General features: G+C 43.4%; 2 protein-coding genes across 3 annotated transcripts; both read right to left on the bottom strand.

Annotated features, from left to right (window-relative positions):
* Window positions 1-3,611: 3,611 nt before the first annotated feature.
* On the bottom strand, window positions 3,612-8,356 carry LOC123994057 (pre-mRNA-processing factor 19-like). The gene is made up of 16 exons (XM_046296543.1): window positions 8,161-8,356; window positions 7,801-7,950; window positions 7,547-7,623; window positions 7,294-7,435; window positions 7,129-7,202; window positions 6,943-7,008; window positions 6,757-6,798; window positions 6,547-6,621; window positions 6,341-6,416; window positions 6,120-6,229; window positions 5,709-5,864; window positions 5,466-5,535; window positions 5,200-5,373; window positions 5,028-5,110; window positions 4,786-4,891; window positions 3,612-4,597 (listed from the first exon to the last, which is right to left on the bottom strand). Exons 1-16 carry the CDS (start codon window positions 8,177-8,179, stop codon window positions 4,500-4,502), a joined length of 1,518 nt encoding a protein of 505 aa, XP_046152499.1. The 5' UTR covers window positions 8,180-8,356; the 3' UTR covers window positions 3,612-4,499.
* Window positions 8,357-8,433: 77 nt separating this feature from the next.
* Window positions 8,434-13,758, bottom strand: LOC123994058. 2 transcript variants are annotated; one of them, XM_046296544.1, is made up of 11 exons: window positions 13,362-13,758; window positions 12,735-12,879; window positions 12,584-12,595; window positions 12,304-12,437; window positions 11,855-11,990; window positions 11,124-11,405; window positions 10,495-10,830; window positions 10,199-10,380; window positions 9,710-9,805; window positions 9,510-9,632; window positions 8,434-9,412 (listed from the first exon to the last, which is right to left on the bottom strand). In XM_046296544.1, the coding sequence occupies exons 2-11, from the start codon at window positions 12,826-12,828 to the stop codon at window positions 9,212-9,214; spliced, it is 1,596 nt and encodes a 531-aa protein (XP_046152500.1). In that variant the 5' UTR covers window positions 12,829-12,879; window positions 13,362-13,758; the 3' UTR covers window positions 8,434-9,211. The 2 variants fall into 2 exon arrangements, 1 of the variants encoding a protein (XP_046152500.1); XR_006831568.1 differs by having other exon boundaries at window positions 9,270-9,412; window positions 9,510-9,658.
* Between the last annotated feature and the right edge of the window lie 4,809 nt (window positions 13,759-18,567).

The raw sequence follows: 18,567 nt of genomic DNA on the forward strand, positions 1-18,567 counted from the left end.
TCAGCCTTATTAAAAAAAACAAAGTTGCAGCTGCGGACTGGGACATGCATTGGACCCTGGCATTTTATCCACACCAGCCCACGTCACTGTGCATGCCTCCATACACACACCCTGACCCTACACACCCTACTTAGACAGGCAGTAGTGCTGACACATAACATTGGCAGTGCAGTACAGTGTTTCTCAAACACTTCTGTTCCAGTGTCTGGCGAGATTCGATCCTCCTCTTTTTTAACCAGATCATGTTTAAAACAAATACAATATGTAAAAGCACCACTGGAGACACAACTCACCACTATAACTGTGTCTCTGTCTAGATATACACCTCACCACTATAACTGTGTCTCGGTCTGGAGATAAAACTCACCACTGTAACTGTGTCTCTGTCTGGAGATACAACTCACCACTATAACTGTGTCTATGTCTGGAGATACAACTCACCACTATAACTGGTGAGTAAAAATGTAAAAGCACCACTGGAGACACAACTCACCACTATAACTGTGTCTCTGTCTAGATATACACCTCACCACTATAACTGCGTCTCGGTCTGGAGATGCAAATCACCACTATAACTGTCCCTCTGGAGATACAACTCACCACTATAACTGTGTCTGTCTGGAGTAACCACTATAACTGTGTCTCTATAGGGAGTAACTACTATAACTGTGTCTCTGTCTGGAGTAACCACTATAACTGTGTCTCTATAGGGAGTAACCACTATAACTGCGTCTCTGTCTGGAGATACAACTCACCACTATAACTGTTCCTCTGGAGATACAACTCACCACTATAACTGTCCCTCTGGAGATACAACTCACCACTATAACTGTGTCTCTGTCTAGAGATACAACTCACCACTATAACTGTGTCTCTGTCTGGAGATACAACTCACCACTACAACGGTGTCTCTGTCTGGAGATACAACTCACCACTACAACGGTGTCTCTGTCTGGCGATACAACTCACCACTATAACTGTGTGTCTGTCTGGAGATACAACTCACCACTATAACTGTGTCTCTGTCTAGAGATACAACTCACCACTATAACTGCGTCTCTGTCTGGAGATACAACTCACCACTATAACTGCGTCTCTGTCTAGAGATACAACTCACCACTATAACTGCGTCTCTGTCTAGAGATATAACTCAACACTATAACTGCGTCTGTCTAGAGATACAACTCACCACTATAACTGTGTCTCTGTCTGGAGATACACCTCACCACTACAACTGTGTCTCTGTCTGGAGATACCACTATAACTGAGTCTCTGTCTGGAGATACAACTCACCACTATAACTGTGTCTCTGTCTGGAGATACAACTCACCACTATAACTGTGTCTCTGTCTGGAGATACAACTCACCACTATAACTGTGTCTCTGTCTGGAGATACACCACACCACTATAACTGTGTCTCTGTCTGGAGATACACCTCACCACTATAACTGTGTCTCTGTCTGGAGATACCACTATAACTGAGTCTCTGTCTGGAGATACAACTCACCACTATAACTGTCTGTCTGGAGATACAACTCACCACTATAACTGTCTCTGCTCTAGACATATGTGTTGCCTCCATGTTGTGCTGTCTGTCTCAGCATATTCTCTGCTGTTACTCTGTGCTTCTTCTTGTTCTCCGTCTGTCTGTCTGTCTGCTTAAGCCATATAAGTTATACAAGCCAAGCTAATGACTTAGGCTATATTGCAAATTAGTGCCTGTCATTTGTGCTCCCTGAATCAACACATACCCTAAGTGTTAATTACTATTACAGGGCTCCAGACTAACAATTTCCCCTGAATCAACACATACCCTAAGTGTTAATTACTATTACAGGGCTCCAGACTTACATTTTCCACTGGTGTCAATAACTTTTACAGGTGGTGGCAGTGTCCCAGTCATCCATGCTTTATTAAGAAGTATAATAAATAGGCTACTGAGATATTCAATAACTAAGTTGTTTCATCTAACACATCCAAGCAGGAATGCATGATTCAAGATATTTTGATGCGCAACATAATTCAGTAATTTGTCATGAATTTTGGGTTGACAATTAGAATATAGTTGCTATATTTTACTGTCAATTATTATTTTTTTTACCTTTATTTAACCAGGCAAGTCAGTTAAGAACAAGTTCTTATTTTCAATGACGTAAGTATTCAGACCCTTTGCTACGAGACTCAAAATTGCGCTCAGGTGCATCCTGTTTCCATTGATCATCCTTGAGATGTTTCTACAACTCGGAGTCCACCTGTGGTAAATTCAATTGATTGGACATGATTTGGAAAGGCACACACCTGTCTATATAAGGTCCCATAGCTGACAGTGCATGTCAGAGCAAAAACCAAGCCATGAGGTTGAAGGAATTGCCTGTATAGCTACGAGACAGGATTGTGTCGAGGCACAGATCTGGGGAAGGGTACCAAAACATTTCTGCAGCATTGAAGGTCCCCAAGAACACAGCAACTTCCATCATTCTTAAATGGAAGAAGTTTGGAACCACCAAGACTCTTCCTAGAGCTGGCCACCCATCCAAACTGCGCAATCAAGGGAGGTAACCAAGATTCAACTGGTCACTCTGACAGAACTGCAGAGCTCTGTGGAGATGGAAGAACCTTCCAGAAAGACAACCATCTCTGCAGCACTCCACCAATCAGGCCTTTATGGTAGACTGGCCAGACGGAAGCCACTCCTCAGTGAAAGCAACATGACAGCCCACTTGGGAGTATGCCAAAAAGGAGCCTAAAAAGGACACTGACCACGAGAAACAAGGTTCTCTGGTCTGATGAAAACAAGATCGAACTCTTTGGCCTGAATGCCAAGCGTTATGTCTGGAGAAAACCTAGCACCATCCCTACAGTGAAGCATGGTGATGGTAGCATGATGCTGTGGGGATGTTTTTCCTGGAACCGTAACCTCACTCTCCTAACCTGCTATGTTAATAATAATTTGGTGGGTGCTTATACTTGTCCTATTTCGCATGTATTATATGCATGTGTGAATTAGAAATGTGTTTTTTTGCATATCCCAACTCCCGAGACACCTTCGGAGAGAGTGGGATCACGGCCAGTCAGCCATTATCAACAGTAACCCAGTAGCAATTAGGATTAAGGGCCCTGCTCAAGGGCACATCAATAGATTCACCTTGTCAGCTCAGGGAGTCTAACAGACAGATATTTCACCTTGGGGATTTGAACTAACAACCTTTTGGTTACTGGCCTAAAGCTCTAACTGCAAAGCTAATTCACCTAACCTCCTTCATTAGATCTCCTAACCAGCTATGTTAATTATCTTAACCTGCTATACTAACAAACCATCATCATTATTACCACACCTGCCATTATCCACCTATCAACCAAAGGCTCATTATAGATTAGTATAACAGAGAAATTATTCCTTTTTTTATCCAACCATGTCACCCGTTTCATTGTTTTATTTTTATATATAAAACATTGTCAATTTCAACCAGCTAGATGACCAACAGAGACAACAAGTACAAAGCAGAGCACACAGTCTATTGTGATCAAAGTCATACTGGTGCCTCAGACAGGCTGAAACGTCAACCTGAGGCATATACAATACATTCCAATGATCAAACAAATAGCTGGCTGTTACTACAAAAATAACTTGATTTATTGGAGGTGTACAAAAGGGAGGAAGGGAAAGGAGACCTTTGAATAAACAAAGCAATATAGAGAATTGGCTTACACAATGTGAAAACAGTTTCAACAGCTGAGAGCTGTTGGTCTAACCACTGAAAGGAGAAGAACAGACATCTGGAGAGGGGATTTAAGAAGAATACACGAATGGAAAAGTAAATACCGTAGCACCGGTTCCTCCACCCACTCCAGGATCCTAAATAACTACAGGTCAATTTTCAAAACGCTAAGTTCATAATCTGCTCGTAACTCTGACTAAAAAGCTCCTGCCTAGGCCAGAGGCGAAGTAAACAAGGCTTGCTGTCAGAGTAACAATTTCAGTTGAACGATTTGAATGAACATTCCAAAATGTTACAGTGAAACAGCTATTTAAAAAAAAAAAATCACTGTGGCTTTTTAGCAACAATATTCAAAACTGAAAACGGCTTACCTACTCCTACAAAATATAGTAGAAAGTCTACATGGCCACTTGATTGTTTTTAGCAGCAGTTTAGACCAGAAACAGACACTTACGTTCACCGTACACTATATTCTCAGACGCTTAGCGAAAGGTCGCGGCTAACACAAAACAAATGGAATATGTTTGCTAACGTTCGCAAACTATTTCCCTTATTGAACGCACCTCGGATAGGGATTCTGATCTCAGCAATACAAGAACATCAAATAAATCATAAGGATTCAACCGTCTAACCACTGGTCACCGGTCCATATTTCACAAAACGGATAGCTGTGTAGCAAGGTCAAAATGATCACACTGGTCGAGATTAGGCCTAACCAGAACCCTCCAATCTTATCCTCGCTCTCTTTCCTTTCACTTTATCCATCCGTCTGTACTAATCTACAGGCTGTAGAACTTGAGGCTTCTGTCCATTCCAGCGGAGGAAAGGAATTGAGCATTGTCTCCGAATGCCAGCCCTGTCACCAGGCCAGAATGGTCTGGGAAAAAGAGGAAGAAAAATGTTTAAAAATATATATATATATATGTTTAAGGTAACTCGGTGTAAGATGACACATGCAATAGGACACTGAGTTTTTCCTAACTGTGTGTACGTATGATTTGTACAGTGAGCACACAAGGTCTGATGAAAGTTGAGTTAAATATTCTGTTCAGTTGTTTTTCTCACCGCTGAAGTTGAGGACCTCCGACCACTGCTTGCAGATGTACACCCTGATGTCGGATCCACCCACAGCCAAGTATGTACCACTCTGATCAAACACCAGAGACTTAACCTGAGAGAGAGTAAATAAGATTCAAGTGAAAAACTCTGCAAGAAATAACCATGTTATTTGCAGTACATGAGCTAAATTAGTGAGAAGTTGACCCATATCTGTAGCTAACAGACTCCGCACAGGCTCTCATTCTCACCTCATAGTTGTTGTCCAGGGCGATGGTCTTGAAGTTCTTCAGTTTCCTCAGATCCCACAGCTTCACAGAGCTGTCCTGGGCACCTGGAGCACAGAGCGAGAGACTGGGTCAGGGAATCCATGAGAAATCCAACATTATTTACACTGTTTTGTGAGGTTGGAGAGCGACTGACCTGTAGCCAGGTAGTATCCGTTCTCAGAGAAGGCGATGGAGGTGACAGGGCCAGAGTGGCCAGGGAAGTTGGCCACATTTGTGCGCTCCTTCAGATCCCAAATCTTGATCTGGGAGTCGGCGGTTCCCGTCCCGAAGATCAGACCGTCGGGGTGGAACTGAGCACAAGTCAGAGCTGAGGAGGGGGGCAGAGATATGAGACACAGACAAAAATAGTAACCCATTTTTCATGTCCATACGCATAGACCTGACCACAAACACACTTACCAACACCAGCAGCCTCATCTGTGACTTTGGTAAGGACTTGGCCAGTTTGGATATCCGAGAAGGCCCAGTACTGAGAAAGATAGAGAGGAATGCTGCGTTAACATGCATCCACCAACACAAAGGTGCTGTTACATTTACTATTGACAACAGTGCAGCTGGTGCCATTCTAGTCAACGGACCAGTGGACTCAGGACTTCTAACAACATGCTGGACTCAGGTGTTCTACCAGTACAATGGACTTACCTGGTCTTCGGAAGAGCTGAGAAGGTAGTCCCCAGTTGCGTGAAGTGACAGCCCAGTCACACTCGCCTCGTGAGCTCGCACCACCTGGATACAGTTGCCCCCAGTCACAGACCACACCCGGATGGTGCTGTCTGGAGAGGCAGAGAACACCACAGACTGGAGAGGAAAGAGAGATGGAAAATACAAATAAAAGAAAAAAACAAAAGTGAGGAAGGAAATTAGACAAGGGAGATTTACAAACTACAATACAGCACATTTTAAACTGGGGTATATAGATACCACAAATCAACTTATCTTTTAACTCTATTTCAATTTCACTGTATACATGATGTTGAAAAGTAGAATATAAACCACAATTGAGTTAATTTCCATAAAACAGGAGCTAGACAGGTGTATACACAGGTCTGTTACCTGGGAGGGGTGGTAGATGACAGAGGTGACCTTCTTGGTGTGACCCTTGAGGGTGGCAATGATCTGCTCCTCCTTCTTATCAAATACCACCACATTCTTATCAGCCCCACCTGGCAACAAGATAGTCATCAATGACATTTAACTGATAGTTATATTTAGATATGCAAGAAAAAGAGACAGAGAGAAAATAAAAAGCTGTTAGAAAAAGCAGGGGTACTTACCAGTGAGTACTTTGTTGGTGTCTGAAGGACAGAGGTCCATACACAGGATTCCTGGGACACTGGCACTGTGAAGTCCCTGAGACATTCAAAAGAACATGGTCACTATATGGGCAGACAGACAGCTAAGGGCAACCTCATATAGTAGTGCTAAGCAGCACAGGCAGCCCCCTACAGGTTATTACAGTCCTACAGATAGTAGTACTCACAGCGTGGGAAGCCACTTGGCGGTACTTGCTCAGATCCTCAGCCCTGACCAGCTCCTCTGGCACAGTCTTTCCTCTCTGGTTAGGGAGAGAAAGGGAGGCGTGAGCAAACATAAGGGACAAAATAAGTTTATTAAAAGATTGAGTGGTTTTATCATCAATCTCTGCAAGCCTACAACACATGACAGACATTTTCTTGAATGAACATCTTACCTTCTTTCTCTCTGTGGTAAGGACAGTAGCCTTATCTTGAAGCTGAAAACAGAACAGTAGAGGAGCAGAAAAGAGACTAATGAGAATTCAATGAATCACAAATCCATTCCCATATTGAGAGGGTCTCCGAGTAATGAGAACACTAATCACAGGGGGTAAAAAGATGAAGAGGAAATTAGCTCTTACCTTCTGGATGATCTCTGGAGTCATTCCCACCTGCACACTAACCTCCATTGGTTCCCCACCAGCACCCTGAGAAAAGGAGGCAAAACAACAGAGAGAAGAATACTTAGAAAAGAGAAAACATCTATCCTCAATCTCTGATGGACAGGAAGCCTGTTTGATGGATGGGAATCAGCGCTAATCACTCACCCCAGCGGCTGGCTGAGAGGCAGGCATAGACTGAGGGGCCACCAATCCGGCTTGGGGCTTGAGTGTGGCCAGGGCTGTTGAATGGGAGAATGGGCAAAGAGTAAGCATTTTGCCTTCACAGGTCAGTGAATGAGAGAAGGTGAGGAAGCGACTTCAGACTCTTACCCTCTCTGGCTGCAGTGACCTCCTTGGTAAGACGAGCAATGACTCTGCAGGCTGCGTCATGCTGGTAGAGGGCGTGAGAGAGCTCCTGGCGAGTCGTCTGCAGCTGCTGCCTCAGAGTGAAACTGTGCAACATGACCGCATCCTTGAAAGAGACAGAAGACATTAAGAGAAATATGTAATAATACAGAGGAAGAGTATTCTGTTGTAACACTGTCCACAGGTAGACTACAAACCAGTCTGCCTAGACACTCACCCACTCATCTTGCAGAGCCTTGAGTATGGCAGGGATACTGGTAGAAGAGGGAGCCTTTGGTCGGATAGGATGAGACACTGGGCAACAGAAGGCAGCACAACATAGATTCAAATCCATTACGAAAACATCTCTTCGAATACATGAAACCTACTTAGGATTTCCTTCTAAGCCAAAACTAAAATCAGTACATAAATACATACATGATGTAATCGATTCGACTGATTACGTTAACTGTCTATTCCCGCCCTGTTTACCTTTTATATCGATAAGTTGCTCTTCCGACAGTGGTTGGCTATTCATGGGATCCACTCCATTCTCTGCAATATACTTCTCGATCAGTCGGCGCTCGAACACCTGGTTAGACACCGGGGACACGCAAGGGTGCTCGGGGACCTCATTGGAAACTGCGTGGGGTAACATAAGTGGATACATACAATTGTTAGCTATTGTTTCATGGCTAGATAATATAACTAGTAAGCCACCATAAATACCATGTTGCAGAAAAGTGACAATGAATCAGTTACTAACTCGCCAGTTAGCCACACTAACGTTAGCTAGCAGGGTGCTAGGTAAGCGATCTAGCTCATTCAACTTCAGAAGCATGTTCAACTTACTTGCGCAAACCAAAGACATATTTCAAGTGCACGTCCCTCTGTAGCTAAACACGATTTTTTTTGTGTTACGCTTGATGGCAAACTATTTTGAAAGTCTTGCCTGAAAGGCAACTATTCTGCCTACTTTATTTTTGTTTTGTTCCAAATTCGCACGCTGGCGTTTCATTGCCGCTTCATAAACAGTGCATGCTGGGATAGCACCAGTCCTCCAAAGCGAGCTCTTCTTCGGTCCCCCACTGTCATGATTACGACAACTTTCATAACTAGATTGAATTCGTTTTATTTTCTAGAGCTTCATTCATTACTTAACTAACAAACCAATGATACGTTAATACACAAATCATTTGGGAAAGGTATATGACTTCAAACATATTATAATCCATTCTATAAAACCTCAATGACAATGTGAATACCTGGTGAAATAATGTAACCATAATTGAATCATGTACACCATTTTATGGCAATCACAAACAACGTATATATTATGTAAATATATGTAATCTAATAAAAGTATATATTTTTTATTATTTTGTGTTAATTTACTTGTTTAATAGTAGGTAACACATGCAGTTAGATATGCTTTTAAATTGAGAGGCAATTCCCATATTCTATTACAAAATCAGACAATTCCTCATCTCTTCTTTAACGTTGACATCTCTTCTCCATCCTATCATAACTTCCATATATTTACACATATATACAGTCATCTATAGCTTACAGTACAGGTTTAAATGTGTGGTCCTGAGGGTTCCTTGGTAGGTATCAGAAAGTAATCTGCAGGTTGATTTTTGAAAACATTACCAATCCAGTTGTACAAAGGAGTGATATGCCAAAATGTAGGATATTGCTCATCTCATTCTTAAAAGGAATGATAATGACATGATAATAAAGAAATTATAGGAAGTAATATGCAATACCCAAACAGATCCAAATAGGGTTCTGAAAGCGAAGGCACTATAATTATGAAATCACCCGTGAACAGTTTAACAATATCGCCCTCAACTATTTTCTCTCCACCCGCTCTTTCTTTACCTCCACTCTTCTCTGTGCTCTATAAGAAGTTGAGTTTTTCAGAAGTGTAGACGCTGCAAGTCTCCAAGGTGTCCGTTTCCAGTGGAAGTGTGGAGAAGTAGACTTTTGCTTTGCTCTCCTTGTCTCCCTCTTTCTTGATCTGGAACTGGATGCAGTCTTCAGATGAGTGGAGGCAGTCTGAGGTGCCAGCGGAGATCTCCCTCTCTTCGTCAGCAGTCTCCTGAGAAGAGAGAGGGAGTCAATGATAAAAAGAAAGAGCAGAATATAACTTAATTGTCTATTGTGAGACAGAAAATAGAAACAGTGTGTGTATTTACCTCTTCACTAGGAGTGTGAGTAGTGGCAGTCTCAACTCTAAGTCTATCTGTCTCCTGTTGTCTCATTGTCCTCACTGGCTCAGGGGAGGGCTGTGGTGCACTGACCACGACAGGAATGTAACCCTGAGAAAGACACATGATATAGAAATCTATAATAATGGTGAAAAGAGCCTACATTTACAACTTCACCGCCTACCTACCGAATGTGTAGGTCTGGGGCTCCATATTTTTGGCGTTACAATCTGCTTTGAATGACTGTAAATGCCAGAGGGCTGGAGACTGGGTGGACTGTAGTCCTGCAGAGGAAAAACAAAACAAGTATGTAAATATAAATATAAATATTGCGTAGACAGACAGGGGAACGCACAGCGAAACAAACAAACAATCCACAGAGAAGCATGAAGTTATGTGACCACTGACCCAATTTAAATGTGTAAGGAACTGATGCAGGAGGAGATTCAAACTGGCGCAAAGGACTGGTTCTACTTTTCCTCTGACACTGACAGAATTCTATAATATCACACAGTTGAAATGGATGGACAACATAGTACCATGACAACAGGCTCATTGCATTGCCCACACAAGCCCTCCAATAACCACTCATAACCCCACCATATTTCTTCTACCTACCAAGCTCACAAACATCTCTCACTCTACAGCTGTCAAGCTCATTCAGAACATCCCTTCACCTGGACATTGACTCTTGGAAGGTTAGATGCCGGTGTATGGTGACCTCTTAGGCCGTTGATTATCATAGCGAGGCTGCAGTTAGGGTAGCGCTTCATAAATAAGATGAAACCAGCCAAAGTCACAAACATGCCAGAAGGAACGCTGATGGACTTGAGAACTGCTCTCCATCTAGCAGTCTTATCTGGAAAGAGAAAAAGGAAGGGAGAAAGAGTGAGTGAGCGGGGAGATCAAGAAAGATATCTCTGTATCATGTAAAGGGAAAAGCTCCTGCTCACACACACACACTGTCACTCACCGACCACATGGAGAATGGTGGATGACACCAGGTTGCCGCCCTGATCTCGGATCTCATACATCCCATCATGCTTTGCACTCAGCCTGGTGATGACCACCTCGTTGACAGTCCCGTTTCTCCCCAGAGAGAGGAGGCCCCAGTACCGGGGGTCCTGGTCCACAATCTGGCCATCCTTGATCAGCTGCACGGGGCGAGAGTACTGGGACTCAAGGGGCACATTGGAGGGATTGGAGAGGTGCAGGGACGGGGTAAAAATGAGGTGGACATGAGAGACAGGGAGAAAAAGGGGAAGGTTTAGAGACTCCTTGAAGAAGCGGGTGACATTGAAGTTGTGCCCTGCACCCACACATGGGATAATGAGAGAGAGAGAGAATTGGAAAGAGTTTAAACGAAAAGAAAAAAGGAGAAATGAAGGAGGGGACATGAGGACGATGAGGGGCATCAGGATGAAAGAAAGAATCAGATACAACTAAGAGTCCGTTTGGATTATGAGTCAGTTTGTACTCTATGTCAGATCTAATATCGCAATCTCTTCTCTCCTAGCCTCCGATCCCATCTCCCTCTCTCCATCTCCCGTTTCATTTCCCTCAGCCCTTCATCCACATCTCTTTGATCTTTCTAGTGCTCACCATTGACAATCAATTTGCTGCGGGAGATTACTTTCCCATTCTCGTCTCGGAGGGTGTAGTTTCCCTGGTCTGCCTGGGTCACCCTCTCTGCCACCCAGACCCTCCCACTTGACCCTAGCCTCCCCCGGCCCGCCTCGCTGGTCTCAGGGTCCATCCGGTTCCACAGTACCGTCCGGAAGTCAGAGGGGGAGCCCCGGGGAGAGAACTCCAGCACGGAGACATATATAGGGATGTTGTGCTGAAAGGTTTCCCCATAGCCCAGACGGAAGGTTTTTATACATTCTAAGAAAGGGTGAAAGAAAGCAAAACAGAGATTATCTTGAGAGTTATACAATGTTTCAAGATTCATACAATCAATTTCAACAGATACAATGAATCATTATACAATATCATAGAGAAAGAGAGAGACAGAATAGAGAGCAAGAAATATATTTTTGAAAATAGACAAAGAAATGGAGAGAGGTATTCCCTGCGGCAGAGCTTTTTAAATATATATTTTATTTTATTTAACTAGGCAAGTCAGTTAAGAACAAATAACTATTTACAATGACGGCCTACCTCGGCCAAACCCTAACCACGCTGGGCCAACTGTGCGTCGCCCTATGGGACTCTCAATCAACGCTGGTTGTGATACAGCCTGGAATCAAACCAGGGTCTGTAGTGACGCCTCTAGCACTGAGATGCATTGCCTTCGACCACTGCGCCACTCGGGAGCCCCTGAGCCTCTGTACCTGAGACAGTGAGGCGAACGGTCTCATAGGTGAATCCAGAGGACAGTTTGATAGAGTAGAGCCCCTGGTCACGGTGTGTGACGTCATTCAGCAGCAACGTCCTATCTTTCGTCCACTCAAACCGTGGGTCCTTCAACTGCAAACACACAATAGTGTTTAGCATAGAAGAACACACACACACTTAAACACACGTTATGTTCTTCTATCCTCGTGGGGATCTAAAATTCATTTCCATTCAAAATTATATTTTCCCTGAACCTAACCCCCAACCCCTTACACTAATTCTAACCATAACCCTGAACTTAACACCTAAGTTTAAAATAGCCTTTTTTCCTCGTGGGGATGTAGGAAATGTCCCCACAAGGGAGGATGTTTTACTATCCGTGTGGGGACATTTGGGGATTTGAGGTCCCCACAAGGATAGACCCACACACACACACACAACCTACGTTGTTGTTCTCCAGAAGCACTCTTCTTGGTCCTGGAGGGAAGCTGGGGGTAAAGGTCACTATTCTTGACCCTGAGTAGACCGGCAGGCGGAACTCTCGACCAGAACACACTATCTGTAAGTCTTCATTCCAACCTGAAAAAGAGAGAGACAAATAGAGGGAGTTATGGGAGGAGGGAGGAGGGAGGAGGACATGGCCAGACATTATCAAAAGAAAGTACAGAATTTTTCACATCCATGTGTGACTTTTTGTGAGATAACAACAATGATATTGGACCTACCCAAAGAGAAAGCTAGGGGGAGAGAGAGAGAGATTGGAGTCAAATCAAATTCTTACAACATATTACTACTGTAAAGTAATCATGGGTTAAACAACCATCTACAACTGGATGCAAATGCTATGATACTAAAACGGCAAAAAGTCCAACTCACCCAAAGAGAAAGGGATGCTGAGAAGGGCACTCACTAGGATATAGAGGTGCATGTTCTGAGGACAGACACAAAACAGCTGTAGAGAGACACCCATTGAGTCAGGGGCTAGATTCAGCCGCAGGCAGATTTTTTCTTCAGCAATGGTCTGGGGGCCGGAACATAATTCCATATCATGGGGGGGGGGGGGGGGGGGTGTTAACGATGATGGTTATGGTTATGAACATTGTATTTTGCCTGCTAATGAAGAAAACGAAGACAACAATAATGTCTAATGTAACTGGCCCCTCTAACAGTACAACTGGCCCCAGCTTGCCCCCCCCCCAGTTGAAATGATCTATAATTGCCACTGAATTGTCATTCAGCCCTACTCCCCACAATTACCGAGCCAGTAAACACCGTTCACCATCAATCAACTTCACAAGAGGGTGCTAATGCTCTCGATTTAGAACGTTGCACTACTCCTAATTCTACACTACCTGTGATACTAAAATTGTTCAATTAATATTGTATTAGGCTATTATCGACAGCACACAACAACATATTTTACAGTTAGCTATTGACTTAATCTACATTTATTGGAATCAACATGGAGAAAAGTATGTATTATATGCCTACATTTGCACTCACCTATGCACGACAGCAAAACACAATAGCCTATTATTATTTTATATTATTAACTGTATTGCAAGCCCATATAATGGATGATCACAGCAGCGTTAAGATCATTAACTGCTTCTTCGTCTGCTATGCGCATGAGCGAGGTTTGCGTCCTTTGCTGCTACTTGTTGTAGTGAAGCGTTCCATGTCGCATAAAAAAAACTGATTTCACACAACGCCCGGACTGTTGCAAATCGCAATCTTCTAAAACGCGCAACGCCACTATACAAATATGACCCGAAACACTGCCAAAGTGATTGGCAGATGATTTGATCTATAAATCACCCCACTTGCAGATATTGGGTTAATGATATTATATACAGCGCATGCAGGACTGGACCCAACTGGATGTCTCTTCTAGGCTACAGTCTACGGAGAGTTATCTCAAGAAGATGCTGTTTCTCCTGGTATTGCTGAGCGCTTCATTTACCTGTATGGGTGAATATAGTGCCATCTATAGGACTACTTTGTACCCCTCTCTTTCACACACACACACACACACACACACACACACACACACACACACACACACACACACACACACACACACACACACACACACACACACACACACACACACACACACACACACACACACACACACACACACACACACACACAGAGAGAGAGAGACGCCGATCTCTGCTTGCCTCTTGTCTTTACATGTCACATAGAGACAGAAGGTACAGTATGTAAAGTGTTGGTCCCATTTTTCATGAGCTAAAATAAAAGATCCCAGAAATGTTTCCAAATGCACAAAAAGCTTATTTTTCTCAAATTGTGCACACACATTTGTTTACTGTTAGTGAGCATTTCTCATTTGCCAAGATAATCCATCCACCTGACAGGTGTTGCATATCAATAAGCTGTTTAAACAGCATGATCATTACACAGGTGCACCTTGTGCTGGGAAAAATAAAAGACCACTCTAAATTGTGCAGTTTTGTCATACAAAACAATGCCACAGATGTCTCAAGTTTTGAAGGAACGTGCAATTGGCATGCTGCCTGCAGGAATGTCCAACAGAGCTGTTGCCAGATAATTTAATGTTCATTTATCTACCATAAGCCGCCTCCAACGTCGTTTTAGAGAGTTTGGCAGGACATCCAACTGACCTCACAACCACAGACCATATGTAATCACACAAGCCCAGGACCTCTACATTGAGACCTTCGCATATTTGTAGGGAGTGACATACCAGGAAGGGCTCCCCCTACACTAAAAGCCATTCTACACAACTCTTTATTAATTGTGAAAAAGGGTAAACAGACTTTGGAAGGTGACTTGTGTGGCTAAACTAATCATGCTCACGAAGAATTGCGCCGTCCTCGCTCGACCTGAGCCTCAGCCTAGGGCATTGGTTCCCATCATATCCGGTCACAGGACAAACATTTAGTCAAACCACTCTCCTTCAGATTTTATACATTTATATTGACATTTTAACTCAATTTAATACTTTTCTCAGGGTATGAGCTGCCTTCACATTTTATCTTTGGAAATGGTATTTTTTATGTTTATGCTTTGGAACATCGTCTGTTTAATTGATCAACTTTTTGTTCATGTCTTCTTCTCTCTGCTAATGGAGGTGGTTATCTCATGTTATTGCCAATCCACTCAGTCAAGGAATTGAGGAGAAGAAGTAAAAGAAGGTATCAAGATCATTCAATCAAATGTATTTTATAAAGCCCTTATTACTTAATGAGAATAGAATAGAAAAGTCAAAGCATTGAACATTACCTAACTGACTGTTACTCTGTGTACCTTGTAGGATATGCCGTCGGAGAAGATGGCTGACATTTTACCTAACCAAATGTGTTTTTTGTTTTTGCATTTTTTAACTTATTCTGTACACAATGTTGCTGCTACCGTCTCTTATGGCAGAAAATAACTTCTGGACATCAGAACAACGATTACTCACCACGAACTGGCAGAAGTTGTTTTTTCCTTTAACGAGTCCGACGAGACCGACGTGAAGGGCATACTGCTTTCACGGGAACAGGCCCAAATCACAGTAATTTGCGTGAAGAGAAGACGGAGGAAAAGAGGACAGAGGTCGGGCTGCCTTCTGAGAATTCATAGGCGATCGAATAAACCCCTACTGCCTTCCGTTCTACTAGCTAACATGCAATCATTGGAAAATAAAATCGACGACCTACGATGAAAATTAAACTACCAACTGGACATTAAAAACGGTAATATCTTATGCTCCATGGAGTCGTGGCTAAACAACGACATTATCAACATACAGCTGGCTGGTTATACACTATATCGGCAGGATAGAACAGTGGCGTCTGGTAAGACAAGGGGGTCAGACTATGTATAATTGTAAACAACAGCTGGTGCACGATATCTAAGGAAATCTCAAGGTTTTGCTTGCCTGAGGAAGAGTATGTCATGATAAGCTGTAGACCACACTATCTACCTAGAGAGTTTTCATCTGTATTTTTTGTAGCTGTCTACATACCACCACAGACCGATGCTGGCACTAAAACCACACTCAATGAGCTGTATTCTGCCATAAGCAAACAGGAAAACGCTCATCCAGAGGCGGTGCTCCTAGTGGCCGGGGAAATTTAATGCAGAGAAACTTAAATCCGTTTTACCAAATTTCTATCAGCATGTTAAATGAGCAACCAAAGGGAAAAAAACTCTAGACCACCTTTCCTCCACACACAGAGACGCGTACAAAGCTCTCACTCGCCCTCATTTGGCAAATCTGACCATAATTCTATCCTCTTGATTCCTGCTAACTAGCAACAATTAAAGCAGGAAGCACCAGTGACTTGGTAAATAAAAAAAGTGGTCAGATAAAGCAGATGCTTAACTACAGGACTGTTTTGCTAGCACAGACTGGAATATGTTCCGGGATTCTTCTGATGCAATTGAGGAGTACACCACAACATTCATTGGCTTCATCAAAAGGACATCGATGACGTTATCCCCACAGTGACCATACTTACATACCCCAACCAGAAGCCATGGATTACAGGCAACATCTGCACTGAGCTAAAGGCTAGAGCTGCCGCTTTGAAGGAGCGGGACTCTAACCTGGAAGCTTACAAGAAATCCCGCTATGCCCTCCAACGAACCATCAAACAGGCAAAGCATCAATACAGGACTAAGATCGAATCATACGACATCGGCTCCGCCAGTCGTCAGATGTGGCAGGGCTTGCAAACCATGACAGACCACAAAGGGAAGCAAAGCTAAGGGCTGCCCAGTGACACGAACCTACCAGACGAGCTAAACTACTTAACATAACATAACATTGAAACATGCATAAGAGTACCAGCTGTTCCGGACGACTGTGTGATCACGCTCTCCGCAGCCAATGTGAGTAAGACCTTTAAACAGGTCAACATTCACAAGGCCGCAGGGCCAGACAAATTACTAGGACGTGTACTGCGAGCTTGCGCTGACCAACTGGCAAGTGTCTTCACTGACATTTTATACCTCTGTAATACAAACATGTTTTAAGCAGACCACCATAGTTCCTGTGCCCAAGAACACTAAGGTAACCTGCCTAAATGACTACCGACCCGTAGCACTCACGTCTGTAGCCATGAAGTGCTTTGAAAGGCTGGTCATGTCTCACATCAACAACATTATCCCAGAAACCCTAGACCCAATCCAATTTGCATACTGCCAAATCCACAGATGATGCAATCTCTATTGCACTCCACACTGCCCTTTCCCATCTAGACAAAAGGAACACCTATGTGAGAATGATATTCATTGACTACAGATCAGTGTTCAACACCATAGTGCCTTAAAAGCTCATCAATAAGCTAAGGACCCTGCGACTAAACACCCCCCTCTGCATCTGGATCCTGGACTTCCTGACGGGCCTCCCCCAGGTGGTAAGGGTAGGTAACAACACATCCGCCACGCTGATCTTCAACACAAGGGCACCTCCTGGACTCCCTGTTCACTCATGACTGCACGGCCAAGCACGAGTCCAACACCATCATTAAATTTGCAGACAACGACGAGACAGCCTATAGGGAGGAGGTCAGAGACCTGGCTGTGTGGTGCCAGGACAACAACCTCTCCCTCAACGTGATCAAGACAAAGGAGATGATTGTGGACTTCAGGAAAAGGAGGACCGAGCACGTCCCCATTCTCATCGACGGGGCTGTGGTGGAGCAGGTGAGCGCTTCAAGTTCCTTTGTGTCCACATCACCAACAAACTAACATGGTCCAAGCACATCAAGACAGTCGTGAAGAGGACACGAAAAAACATATTCCCCCTCAGGAGACTGAAAAGATTTTGCATGCGTCCTCCGATCCTCAAAAGCTGCACCATCAAGAGCATCCTGACGGGTTGCATCACTGCCATGGCAACTGCTCGGCCACAACCACAAGGCACTACAGAGGGTAATGCATACAGACCAGTACTGGGGCCAAGCTTCCTGCCATCCAGGACCTCTATACCAGGCGGTGTCACAGGAAGGCCCTAAAAATCAAAGACTCCAGCCACCCCAGTCATAGACTGTTCTCTCTGCTACCGCACGGCAAGCGGTACCAGAGCGCCAAGTCTAAGTCTAAGAGGCTTCTAAACAGCTTCTCCCCCCAAGCCATAATACTCCTGAACATCTCATCAAATGGCTACCCAGACTATTTGCATTGCCCCCCTTTTATGCCGCTGCTACTCTCCTACTCTCTGTTATTATCTATGAATAGTCACTTTAATAACTCTAACAAACATGTAAAAATGTACCTCAATTACCTAACCGGTGCCCCCTGTATATAGTCTCACTATTGTTATTTTACTGCTGCTCTTTAATTACTTGTTCATTTTATTTCTTATTCTTATTCATATTTTTTTAAACTGCATTGTTGGTTAGGGGCTTGAAAGTAAGCATTTCACAGTAAGGTTTACACCTGTTGTATTCAGAGCATGTGACTAATAAAATTAGAATTTGATTCTATAGCCTCTTTTGTCCAGTTGCTTTTCTGTGTAAATGTTCCATTTTCCAAACTCTGAACTACCAAGAGGATGTCGGAATACCATAGTGTATTTTGGGGAATTTGTGAACTTATTTGCATACAACTGTAGTGCAACATTGCCTCTACAGTATTATATAATTTCTTATCATGAATACTGCTTTTATTCAATCTTTTCTGTGATGACAACTGAAAGTATAAGAATTGTGGCAAGTATTCCAGCATTTGC

This window comes from Oncorhynchus gorbuscha, linkage group LG13, assembly GCF_021184085.1.
Source record: "Oncorhynchus gorbuscha isolate QuinsamMale2020 ecotype Even-year linkage group LG13, OgorEven_v1.0, whole genome shotgun sequence".
NCBI classification, from domain to species: domain Eukaryota; kingdom Metazoa; phylum Chordata; class Actinopteri; order Salmoniformes; family Salmonidae; genus Oncorhynchus; species Oncorhynchus gorbuscha.